Genomic DNA, 12,873 nt, shown 5'->3' with positions numbered 1-12,873 from the left:
TTTATACAAAGCCGTCTTTTGTGGGGGCAGTCCTTTGACGACGTGGAGATAAGAATCTCTCTCTCTCTCTCTCTCTCTCTCTCTCTCTCGGTTTCACGCGTGGGTATGATATCTATTCCATTCCTTTTTTTTTGCTTTATAAATGATAACCATAGTTATATCCTAATTTTCTATTTGAATATTTAATTAGATGGTTCAACATTCTTGATCTTGAATCCTATCCCAATTAGATCTTTTGATCTTCTTTGAAATCCCTTTAATGCTCGTCTTATATTTGATTCAGTATCAGTCTTCTTCTAGTCCATTCAAGATTTCAACCCATAATTATGCAAAAATAATGCAAAAATTGATATATATTCTCAATTGTTGTTGGCCATAATTTCCATGTTTTGATCACATTTACATGACATGAATTCCTACACAAATGGGAATACAAGATGTACCAGTCATTCTATTTTAATATATATATATATATATATAATATTATGTTGGTTTGACTTTTTTTTTCTCTTATCCAAATATAATAAGTCATTACATGACATATATTATCTATTTCTAAATTCCCTATCAAAATCTATTATCAAGAAACTTAAAAATGAGATGTTTGATTTGGTGAAGTCGATTTAATTTTTTTTTTAAATCATTGTACCAATTAGAGATTTTATTTGAGAGAAAAAGATTATATATGATGTAACGATGATGTCACTGAATTTAGATTAATAATTTTACATTGATAAGGATCGACGTGTTTGATAAGCAAGCGTCTCTTTCTAGACATTATTGCTAGAGTTATAATAAGTTTGGTATCAAATAGAGTCATATAATATATAAAAAATTAAATTTAAGTAAAAAATTTTAATAGCCTTGCTCTTTTATTTACCCATAATATGCATTAAAATCTTTTTCATGTCTTTATCCTAATTGACACCTAAAATTAATAAAAAAAATAGAAAGATACACATATCAAATTGAAGTAAAAGATTTTAACAACCTTCCTCTTTCTCTTTTATCCTTTTTTTTTTTTCTTGCCTGGTTTTGTTTGGTGTTTACTTATTTACCTGTAAAATATAATTCTTTTTTGTCTTCTAATGCTTGAAAAGTGGAATAATGAAAAAAACATGTTGTTCCCTTGGATGACTGTTGGTTGTTCATTTAGATATAACCATGCTTCCATAATTATCCATCTTATGATGCATCGGCCAATATTAGCATAAATAATTGCATGTTGCTGATATTTGGTGAAGTGCTGATTGTTACCAGCAATTTATGATCTCAGAAAGAGATTGTAAAACGCAATAACTATATAGTTATTATTATTATTATTATTATTATTATTATTATTATTATTATTATTCTTCTTGTTTTCTATTTTCGTTCATATTATTAAGAGTTCCACCATATTTCTACTACAATTAATTTAGTGGTACTGATTAATGCAAACCATGAAAAGTGTCTGATCCAGATTTCATGTGACCATAGCAACAATGATACGACACCTGTGTAATTACTATACATCAATCAATTTAAATACTTGATGGGTTACCTGTGTTCTGGTCCTACTCGTTCGGAGTCTTCATGGTGTTGGCCAGCACACGAATGATATATCACGGCACATTTTTTATGAATCGTGAATTTGCATCCGAGAGTTTGCTCGATCTCTTTCCAAAATACTATGTGATGAGTTAATATTTGATCAGTCCATCTGTTGTGGTAAACAACCTTGAGCCGTGACCTCGGGATCGACGTGGTTTGGTTCGGATTCGGATGACGTGGGATCTTCCTGAGGTGACCTTCGGATCCGCCGAGGTGGTCTGAAGCGATGGTCCGATCGGGACGGGGTCATCGTTTCCTCCGGGAGGCGACTCCTCGCAAGGGTGTCTAGCGGGAAGCCGTCGTCTTTGCACCTGCATAAAGGTCGGGTCGGGGTGCTCGGCCCGACCCATCCGACGATCAAGTTAGTCCATGTGAAGGGGATTTCAGATGAAGAAGTCTTTTTAGTGTCTCCCCTCATTCCCGTTCAGAATGCAAAGGTATTTATAGGGAAGTTTACTGTTTTCTGACGTGCCCGCTTGCAGGGAGGCAAGCTGGTAGCGTCTGACATTGGTGTTGACGTGGTGTGAAGAACCGAGCCTGAGTATGCGTTAATGCGCCTCAGCCGACGCTCTAGTCCATTTGATCAGGTATTATCGCGTCGATCGAGGCGTGAGACGTCATCTAACGTCAGCCTAGTCTTATCATAATTACTATCCTCAACACCATTGTTGTTGTAATCTCATAAATACATAAAGAATTATCCATTTTGGATAATGGGTATATTCATACGATTTTACTAAAAAATTAAAAGTTAAATACAAGTATATACGTTAAAACTAATGTTTTATCGATATAGTCGTACTCATCAAAGATCGAATGAATACCGTATAGTTGAGAAAAATAGAGTGATGCTTGTTGAAAATATTTATGTACATAGAGTAAGAATAATCAAATGATGTAATCAAATGACTTACAGTGAGTATGATCTACATTAATATCTTGTGCTTTTCATTTATATTGATATTCAATCCGTAAGCTCGACTTGAATCTTAATAAATTAAAATTATGATAGACTTGATACTTAAAATATAATAAATCATGAGATATATCGTCTCATCGATGTGCGAGAAAAAAAAAATCCTAACGGGATCTCTTTTAATAAATAACATAAATAAAATATGATGAAATGATCACAAGATAATCATTTACAAAAATAAAAAATTTGATTGCCAAGATCACGAAGAGATAACATTAGTGTGTCATCCTCAGACAAATAGTCCAAAACAATACAGTGGATCATTCATACCCTGTGATGCTAAAGCCAAACATCACCGAACCACCTCGTGATTTGATGCAAAGGCGTATCTCTCCGCCGCCATATTCTACCTCAATCAATCGTCATCATCTTTACCCGGGTGTGGGTGCATGACATCATCTTCACCGAGAAATAGCTTTGCTATTCTCCGTTTACGTCTTACCCAGGCTAGAGAGAACGAAGCGAGGAAAGTACCGAATCCCTCGACCATTAATGTGCCCTACAGACGGCTTCGTTGCTGCGCAAGCTTCTACACACAACTCACTCCAGCGGTACTGCTTTGCTCCATACTCCACAGTAGCCGAGGCATGTTAGTCTTCGTGGATAGAAGCCGCAGGTGGCTTCTTTGTGCGATGTAATCAAGAGGGAGCAAGCGGTGTAAGGATCATATCGCCACAGCTCACAGGCAAACTTGTTCCTGTCAATTCAAGCATGCACTGACAAGTAGATGCTCTCTCTCTCTCTCTCTGTTGCTATAACTGGACGTGGTAACACGTTTCGGATGCAACGACGATGAAGTGGTTCGGAATTGGTGAAACAGATAAGTTGGAAATGTTGGATTAGATATAGCGAGTTCCGATGAAATAGTTGAAGATGCAAAAAGGAATTATATTCTGCCTGTAATAGATTTAAACTCTTCACATTAGCTATCCCTTCTGAGCAAGAAGAGTAGAGCTTTTTTCCGAAACTTCCTCTGTTTTTTACTCGATTGCGAACTCTTTGTTCGATCACGTACAAAGTAGAAAAAATAGGAAGAAAAAGGAAAAGGTTCGAGCTTATAAAACGAAGCAAAGGATCCAACTTTTTTTTCTTTTTTTTTTCTCACCCGGATTTCTTCTCTTCCGAAGCTATCAAATGCAATGACCGAGGAGGAAAGAAAAGAATAACTAATCTGAATACGAAAAAGGAGGATAGCATCCGACTCGATCATTTTCCCTTGCTGCCTCTGGTCCAGGCACCGTTGATAAGGGCCAAAGGTCTCATCTTTGGTTCGATTCGTTCAGCTTACTGAGGTGAGCGACGATGAGCAGGTTCCGCGGAAGGCTGCAGTCCTTGTTGAACAACCGATGGCTGGTGTTTGTGGCGGCAATGTGGATGCAGTCTTGGGCAGGGATCGGCTACCTGTTCGGCAGCATCTCACCGGTGATAAAGAGCTCCCTGGGATACAACCAGCGCCAGATCGCCGGCCTAGGAGTGGCCAAGGACCTCGGTGACAGCGTCGGGTTCCTGGCCGGCACCCTCTGCGAGGTCCTGCCCCTCTGGGCTGCTCTGCTCATCGGCGCGCTGCAGAATCTGATCGGTTACGGATTGGTTTGGCTCGTCGTGACAGGGCGAGTGCCGGCTTTGCCTCTGTGGGTGGTAAGTCAGATTCGGTATCCTTTCTGCCAAACATATCTTATGATTCTTAATTTGATCCTATCTGAATTCTTCAGTAGATCCGCATGTTCTTCCTGGTGAACATAATCTGAATAACTCTTTGCCGGTTTACGTTCATCAATCCATTTCTTTGATGCTGTTCTTGTGATAGCCGAAATCTTCTGCACTTGCAGTTCCCGAACTGTACCATGCTTTATTTCTTATCGATCATGCTGCTTTTGTTGATTTCTGGTGTGTCGAGTTGATGTATGTTTGGTGTTCCTGATGCAGATGTGCATCCTCATCTTTGTTGGCAACAATGGGGAGACGTACTACAATACTGCTGCTCTAGTTTCTTGTGTGCAGAACTTCCCCAAGAACAGGGGACCCGTCGTGGGCATTCTGAAGGGATTTGCAGGCCTGAGTGGTGCCATTATAACCCAAATCTACGCCATCGTACACACACCGGATCACGCAGCTCTGATCTTTATGCTCGCAGTTGGGCCAGCCATGGTGGTGATCGCCTTGATGTTCATCGTTAGACCTGTTGGAGGCCACAAACAAGTGCGGTCTTCCGATGCTTCGAGCTTCACCTTCATCTATAGTGTCTGCTTGCTCCTCGCTGCTTATTTAATGGGTGTCATGCTGCTCGAGGATATGGTTGACTTGAGCCCAGCTGTTACGATCTTGCTTACACTCATACTGCTCTCTGTTCTCACAGTCCCTGTTGCAATACCTGTGCTCATGACCTTCTATCCCGACGAACCTGACCTCGCTCGTGAGTGTCTCTTATCAGAGCATCAGAAAGGAGAAAGAGATGGATCAGATAGGCCTTCAGAGGTAATCTTGAGTGAGGTGGAAGACGAGAAGCCCATGGAAATCGACTCGCTCCCTGAATCGGAGAGGCAGAAGCGAATCGTGCAGCTACAGGCAAGGCTTTTCCAAGCTGCAGCAGAAGGAGCCGTGAGGGTGAGAAGGAGAAGAGGTCCGCACAGGGGGGAGGACTTTTTCCTGTTGCAAGCGCTGATCAAAGCAGACTTTTGGCTGCTATTTTTCTCTCTGTTGTTGGGGTCAGGATCCGGGTTGACGGTGATCGATAACCTGGGGCAGATGAGCCAGTCTCTGGGGTACGAGGACACTCACATCTTTGTCTCCATGATCAGCATATGGAACTTCCTCGGACGAATTGGAGGAGGCTATGTGTCTGAGGTTATCGTCAGGTAATGCCTTCTCCATTGCACTTGCTGGTGTCAATGCAATAAAATTCTTCTCATCTGCTGTTTTCTTCAATTAGTTCTTGAAATGTTGCTCTTCTTCAGATTCCACAATGCTTCGCTCGTAATTTTATGGTCTTACATCTCTTACGCTTGTGAATCTGAGCAGGGATCGCGCGTACCCGAGGCCTGCGGCACTGGCAGTAGCTCAAGTTTTAATGGCAGTAGGCCATCTTTGCTTTGCGTTGGCTTGGCCGGGGGCGATGCACGTCGGGACGCTGCTCATCGGGCTCGGATACGGCGCTCACTGGTCGATCGTGCCGGCGGCGGCCTCGGAGCTGTTTGGTCTGAAGAACTTCGGAGCACTGTACAACTTTCTGACGGTGGCAAATCCAGCTGGTTCGCTGGTGTTCTCCGGCGTCATCGTCAGTGGCATGTACGACTACGAAGCATCAAGACAGGCTCGCATGCACCACAACTCGGCTTCGCCGCTCACCGGAGCAAGTCTGGGCGAGGAGAAGGCACTCACGTGCGACGGAACTGCGTGCTTCTTTCTTTCTTCTCTGTTGATGTCAGGATTCTGCGTTGTTGCAGTTGTCTTCAGCAGCATTTTGGTTTACAGGACCAAAGTCGTGTATGCCCACCTCTATGGAAATCGCGAGTCAGCACTGTGATGAAGCACATGTAATACTCTCTCTCTCTCTCTCTCTCTCTCCCTTTATATATATATATATACACACACTCAGTACTGCTGAAAGAGCATATTATTGTTTCGGAGTTTGACCAGTGCTGACTTTATAAAAGCTATGGAGTTTGATATTAGGTTCTACACATACTCAAGCAATTCTAAAGAAAGATTGAAAAGAAGAATTCAGTTGCCTTAATGCTCATTCATCTTCCTTGTGCATGTTTGAAACGAAGAACATTAGTTTCAGGATTTCTTCTGGACGTGAACGAGCACAAGGAAATTGTCATCGAACCTTATGTCGTGATCGAGGAATTAGCAGATCCGATCTCGAATACGTATAGTAGTCCAAGCGGAGGTTGGTACTGAACAGATTGGTGCAGAGCCATTCCAAGCTTTTCGGAGTGATTCTGTGCTATGCAACGTCATCTCATATAGCATCGGATAGCGTGGGAGCCGACGATCGTCTTGCCTGGATCCGAGATATCATGTTAATATAAAGTACCGTGTCAGTCTTAACCTTCCTTATTGGCACCTACGTGGTTGTCGACTATTGCTACGTGGACGATATCATAATATGAAACAAAAAAAGTAGTCAAAAAGTTAGAATGCTTTTTGGTACATTAGAAATGGACTAAAGTTTTATTTTAAATAAGATTTTCTTTGGATTCTAATCTAAAATATTACTGATTAAACATCTCATATACTCTTATACTACTATGTTTCATGACATCAAAACAAAGTTTATTAAAGCATAAATAGGTTTTTATTTTATTGTCTAAGCATTTAGGATTTGTTCAACAAGTGGAGAGGTGTGAAGCCTTGAGTTCTCTTCTTCTTTAGTTAGAGTATCTTGTCTTTTGTCCATTATATTTTAGTTAAGTTGTTTTAATTTTCTCTTGCACTATTCCTTTATTTTTAAATTAGAAAGAAAATTAAAAGCTCCTCCTACAACAGCCTCCGACCAAAAATATAGACAAAAAAAATCCTATGAAAAATAATGAATGACACTCTTTCAACATCTTTGAGAAAAAAAATTTAGTAAATTAAATTTTAGAAGTGAGAAGACAGATTAAAAATAAAAAGAGAAGCCCAAAAATGAAGGATGAGTACCTAAACATATAATCTAATCATAAGCCCTCATTAAGAGATTAAATGTGTGTTGATCAAGTTCACTTGTATCTAATTCAGAGCTTAATGGTAAAATTAAACAAATGAAATTAATTGAGTTTTCCTCTTCCTGATTTTGATCCATACCACATAAAACTTATAATTATTAAGATGAAAGTGTTATTTTATGTTCATAATATGCAATCAATGAAGTGCCTTATGAGATATAATTCTCACTTAGTTTAATCTAAAAGATTGTGAAGTGAATTTGGTGTTGAATTATATTTTTTAACCTAAATTTTAACTATTATATGTATACAAATCTTTAAGTTATGATATATATTACTTGTATGAGTGGCTTCAACTGTTTTCTTTGTGCTAAGTTAAAGAAATCTACATAATGACTCATTAAAGATTATAAATAAGAGATATTATATCTAAAGTTTATGAGATAAAATATATTGCATAACATATTTAACATCATTATATTTTAATCAAGCAATATATCTAACTAAATAAATTAAAATCAAATATGTGATCGAATATAATCCGAATATAACACGTGTAAATAGAAAAATTACCCCAAAAGCTATCCGAGTTGCTCGAAAATTATCATAATATCAGAAAATATAAATAATACGATCATAAAAAAAAAGAATAATAAGAAGATTTTATACTCTCATCTTTTTTTTTATTACCCACAGTGCTATATCTCAATTAAAAATTAGCTTTTTTTCTCCTATCTATTAACAATTATAGAAGGTAATGTTAACAAACCAAATTAACAAATCCCATCACATCTGGCATGAAGCTTGGTCAGATTACTTAGAATATTTATGAGGCATAAATAAGCCACTTTAAATATAATTATAAAATATATCAATATTCAGCCTAACCCAACCTAAATTAGGCTTACCCTATTTGATAGGAGCATACCTAACCTCATTCAACCCTTCATAGGAGGAAGCTTCAACCTAAGAATAAGTAAGATCAATGGTTTAGCATAGTTAAATTTGACCTTATTCATAGCTTTTCATTGACTCCAAAACTCTTGGCTACAAGGGCCCTCAAGATCATATAATTTTAAAAATATATATCTTTTTGTTATTATTATTTTTTAGTCATCCTCCATCACTCATTTCTATACTGAAATGGAATGTTAAGATATTTTCAAAAAAGATTCTAGAATTTTCCTTAAAAAGGTGCTTGAAAAAGTTATGTTCCAAAGAAAAGTAATCATTGATATAATAATTATAATAATTTTGTTATAAATATTAATATCAAAATGAGAGGAGTAATCATTGATATAAGATGTTTGAACATCTTCAAGAGAAAAATTATGATTCACAAATGTAAGTTTCTAAATTATTAGGTTATCAAACAACCAATTTTATTATCATCAAGGATAGAAATAGATCTGTGAACAACATGAAGGGCATCCATAAAAGAGCTTTCAACTCCACCTAAAATTACAAGGGTGAGTGAGGCTCAAGGTTTGTTCGCACGTGGACAACACGTGACCAAAACGGAATTATTTTAGTTCCACTCGCCAACGTTATTTTTGACCTATTTATAGGGTATGCTTAATAATTAAAGTAAATATTATTTTGTGCTTGAAATGAGTATTAAGTGTTTCATCGCTTTAAAATTAAATACTAAAATAGAAAATAGATGCACTTCAACTTTATTTATCATTAAAAATAGATACCTATTAAATGTTTCTCTAGAATCTTCCTTTTCTTCACAACTAGGGTTAATATTTAACTTCAGTTGGGGTTGAGTTAGGAAATGCCTCTTCTTCTTCCCTTTGCTCTTCTTGGGCATGTTGGTATTTCAATTTTCGACTTGGGGGAAGAATAGGAGAAGTGCTTGCTTTGCTTTCATTCAGCCCTCGCAATTCAAATTCCCGTGGATTAATGGGAGTTCTCCAAGCGGGTAACGTCTCGGTCGCTTCTGCTCCACTGCAGTTCGCTTTTGATCCAAATTTTGCTTCCGGCCGCGCCCGGTGGCGAGAGATTGAGCCGTCTAGGGTTTCTGCGTCCCACCTTCTGGGAGAACCGATTACTAAGTGATCGCTGCTCCGTGCTTCCGGAACCCTAGGCTCTGACCATGCGTTGCTCTTTAAGCCTTTTGTCGGATTCTTTTTGAAGCTTTTGCCTTTGCTCCTCTGCTTTGTACTTGACGGTTGTTTCCATGTTTGACTGTGGTGTTTTGGGAGTCTGGAGTTTGTCGACGCTAGGGTTCTGGTAGGCACGAAGATGGTTCAACTCAAAATCTTTCGATTCTTCGTAATGTCAGTGGATTTGGGGTTCGTGCACGTCCTCCTAGCGGCAACAATGTTGTTAAAAATAAATTAAAAATTGAATTTTGATAAAATTTTTGGCTTCGTTTTGTTAAATTTAGGATGAATGTTGGCGGGCAGTAGGACTTCATGGTTGAAAATCCTGCGATGCTGTGTTCGTGCTTTTCAGTTGTGTTTCTCATTGTTTGCCTTTTGTTCAGGCGGAGGAGAGTATGTTCTTAAGGAATGTTTTCTAGCTGCTATGGAGCTGAACACTACGTTTTAATTGGCCTTAGGTGGTGAGATTTAATAGGGAGGAAGGTTTGCGTCAGGTAAAGAAGTTTCCAGAATGGAATGCAATAAAGATGAGGCCTTCAGAGCGAAAGAGATAGCCGAACGAAAGTTCATGGCCGAGGATATATCAGGTGCCAAGAAATTTGCCACCAAGGCACAGAATCTCTTTCCTGCATTGGAGGGCATCAATCAAATGATGGCAACGTTAGATGTTTATCTGGCTTCGGAGAGCAAAGTGTTTGGCGAGATGAACTGGTATGCAGTCCTATCTTTAAATCCCTCAGCAGACGAAGACACATTGAAGAAACAGTACAGGAAGTTGGCTCTCCAGCTTCATCCTGACAAGAACAAGTCAATTGGTGCTGAAGGTGCCTTTAAGCTTATTTCAGAGGCGTGGGCTGTTCTGTCAGATAAGTCAAGGAGAATGATCTATGACCAGAAGATTAATGTTAAAGGATACTGTCAGAGGTACTCTCAGGCCAAAAATTACACTATTCCTAAGACCAGCAATGGCTTCCATAATTTTGCCAAGAGTGCTGCATCAAGGGTACGAGGCCCAAAGAATAGCAGTAATGCAGCTCGAGCTACAGCCCATCCTTCATCTCAGCTGCCAAAATCCAATACATTCTGGACATCTTGCAACCGCTGCAAGATGCAGTATGAATATCTCCGTCTGTATCTCAATCACAAGCTTCTTTGCCCAAATTGTCATGAACCTTTCCTAGCATCGGAGACCGTGCTTCCCACAAGTCGACCTAGTTTTTCTTGGGCTGCATCTCGGCAGTTTCACCAGAATTCTAGCCATAACACCAAAAATGTGTATGGTCCTGGGAGAAATAACTCTAGCTTTTCAGGCATGAGAGCTTCTGTATTTCAACATGGAGCAAATCTGGGTTCATATAATAACCAAAACTTCCAGTGGGGCGTTTTTTCCAGAACAGCAGGAGTTGCAAGTGCAACTGCTTCATCAACTGCTGCTGCACAGGCTGCAAATGTTGTCCATCAAACATATGAGAAAGTCAGGCGAGAGCGTGAAGAGGCACAAGCTGCAGCCAAAAGAGCAGAGGCTTTTCGCAGGAAGAATAGTGCCATGAAAAGGAACATTATTGCTTCTGTCAAGCGCAATGCTGCTTCCAGTGATAGTCTACCTAACAAAAGAAGAAGGGGCAATGGTGATGATGTTGGGAATGATAATGGAGGGGTATGCAAGGAACATAATGGTGTTTCTGGTGTCGAATGTGTCGATGGAGTTTCTGTAGAGTTATCCAAATCTAGAATGAGTGCTATGGAAAACAAGTTCAGTCAGCATATTACACATTTGGACATCCAAAACATGCTGATCGAGAAGACGAAGTTAGTAATTCATAGCAAATTGGGAGAGTGGCATTCTTCTACCACAGAAAGAAAAGAAGAGAAAGAAAGTGAAAAAAATAGACAAAAGCCAAGCAACGATGACAAAGTAAAGATAAAGGATTCGGTTCATGGTGATTTTACTGATGAGGAATTGTTGAACAAATCTAAGAATGATGCCGAACAATGTATTGGCGAGAAGAATTTAATAAATGAACATCCTGGTGATTCAGATAATGAGATTAATGAACCGACGTCAATGGATGTTCCTGATTCAGATTTTCATGACTTTGATAATGATCGTTCAGAAAAATCTTTTGAAAGTGATCAGGTGTGGGCCACTTATGATGAAGAAGATGGTATGCCTCGTCATTATGCACTGATTCAGAAAATTATTTCCTTCACTCCTTTCAAAGTGTGCATGAGTTTTCTCACTTCAAAGTCCAACAGCGAATTTGGATCTCTAAATTGGATTGCTTCTGGTTTTGCAAAAACCTGTGGTGATTTCAGGGTGGGCAAATATGAGGTCAATGAAACAATTAATATTTTCTCTCACAAGGTTAGGTGGGAAAAGGGCTCTCGCGGTGTTATCAAAATAGTTCCCAAGAAAGGTGAAATCTGGGTCCTCTATAGAAACTGGTCCCCGGAATGGAATGAGCATACTCCTGATGATGTCATTTACAAGTATGACATGGTTGAAGTACTTGAGGACTATAGTGAAGAACTGGGTGTAACTGTATCCCCCTTAGTGAAAGTGGCTGGATTTAAAACAGTGTTCCACCGTCACCTGGATCCTAAGGAAGTAAAAAGGATACAGAAGGAAGAGATGTTTCGTTTTTCACATCAAGTGCCATCTTATTCACTGACAGGTGAAGAAGCAGTGAATGCTCCAAAAGGTTGTCATGAGTTGGACCCAGCAGCAACTCCTTTGGAGCTTCTTCAAGCAGTCACAGAGGTGGAAACAGATGCAGTAATGAAAGCTGCTGAACAGATAGATAAGCTGTAGTCATAAATATCAAAGTTATAATAAGCTGGATAGTATCACAACCTTTTTTTTGGTGGTGACTACGACTAAGATGCAAGATGAATGATCGTTTTGAGATAATCTGTGATGGTTGTTATCAAGCAACTCTGACCAGAAGTTTGTTAGGATGCAAAGATAGCTCTCAGACATACTAGGTATATACTTCCTGCCTGTAGCTAATAAGCAATTGTCTAAGCTCAAAATTGTGTTTCTTTTGTAGGCTGGAGCTTCTAGACTGCTAAGCTCAGGGCCATACTCAAATGACTTGCACATAGCTGTATATTAAATGCCACTGCTTTCTATTTTCCATTTGTATTTATAAATTTTCCTTCTTTCCCATGGGGCCAGGATCAGGTCGAAGATTACATTGAAATATATACTTGTTGCCTCGATGGCCCATTAGATTACATTGGCATATGTGACATTATAACAGAAATGGCTTCTGCATTGTTTCTGTCCTATGTCCTTAAAGATTTTTTTGTGATATTCATAATGTTTCCAGAGGTCTTTATATGATTTATAAGTGACGACTGTGACTAGGAGAAACTTTGTGATTGAATCTGTTCAATTTATTGCTTTATGAAGTAATTTGTATAGAAAACCATCAAAATAGTACTGCATAATTAGAGCTTTAATTAAAATGGATTACTACAAAAAAGAGTCTTTATTTTAAAGCAAATTTGACAACATTTATAATTTCTAAGAGATTAA

General features: G+C 38.8%; 2 protein-coding genes across 3 annotated transcripts; both read left to right on the top strand.

Moving 5' to 3' along the window:
* The first annotated feature begins 3,671 nt into the window (after nucleotides 1–3,671).
* Nucleotides 3,672–6,126, top strand: LOC103994406 (protein NUCLEAR FUSION DEFECTIVE 4-like). Its single transcript, XM_009414726.3, has 3 exons — nucleotides 3,672–4,207; nucleotides 4,496–5,424; nucleotides 5,588–6,126. The coding sequence occupies exons 1-3, from the start codon at nucleotides 3,872–3,874 to the stop codon at nucleotides 6,090–6,092; spliced, it is 1,770 nt and encodes a 589-aa protein (XP_009413001.2). The 5' UTR covers nucleotides 3,672–3,871; the 3' UTR covers nucleotides 6,093–6,126.
* A 2,887-nt stretch (nucleotides 6,127–9,013) lies between these two features.
* On the top strand, nucleotides 9,014–12,501 carry LOC135680480 (uncharacterized). 2 transcript variants are annotated; one of them, XM_065194398.1, is made up of 2 exons: nucleotides 9,014–9,148; nucleotides 9,716–12,501. In XM_065194398.1, exon 2 carries the CDS (start codon nucleotides 9,844–9,846, stop codon nucleotides 12,142–12,144), a length of 2,301 nt encoding a protein of 766 aa, XP_065050470.1. In that variant the 5' UTR covers nucleotides 9,014–9,148; nucleotides 9,716–9,843; the 3' UTR covers nucleotides 12,145–12,501. The 2 variants fall into 2 exon arrangements, with proteins under 2 accessions (XP_065050470.1, XP_065050471.1); XM_065194399.1 differs by having other exon boundaries at nucleotides 9,040–9,148; nucleotides 9,791–12,501.
* The last annotated feature ends 372 nt before the right edge of the window (nucleotides 12,502–12,873 follow it).

Source organism: Musa acuminata, chromosome BXJ1-8 (assembly GCF_036884655.1).
Source record: "Musa acuminata AAA Group cultivar baxijiao chromosome BXJ1-8, Cavendish_Baxijiao_AAA, whole genome shotgun sequence".
Classification (NCBI taxonomy): domain Eukaryota; kingdom Viridiplantae; phylum Streptophyta; class Magnoliopsida; order Zingiberales; family Musaceae; genus Musa; species Musa acuminata.
This window is presented reverse-complemented; position numbering and strand designations above follow the sequence as displayed.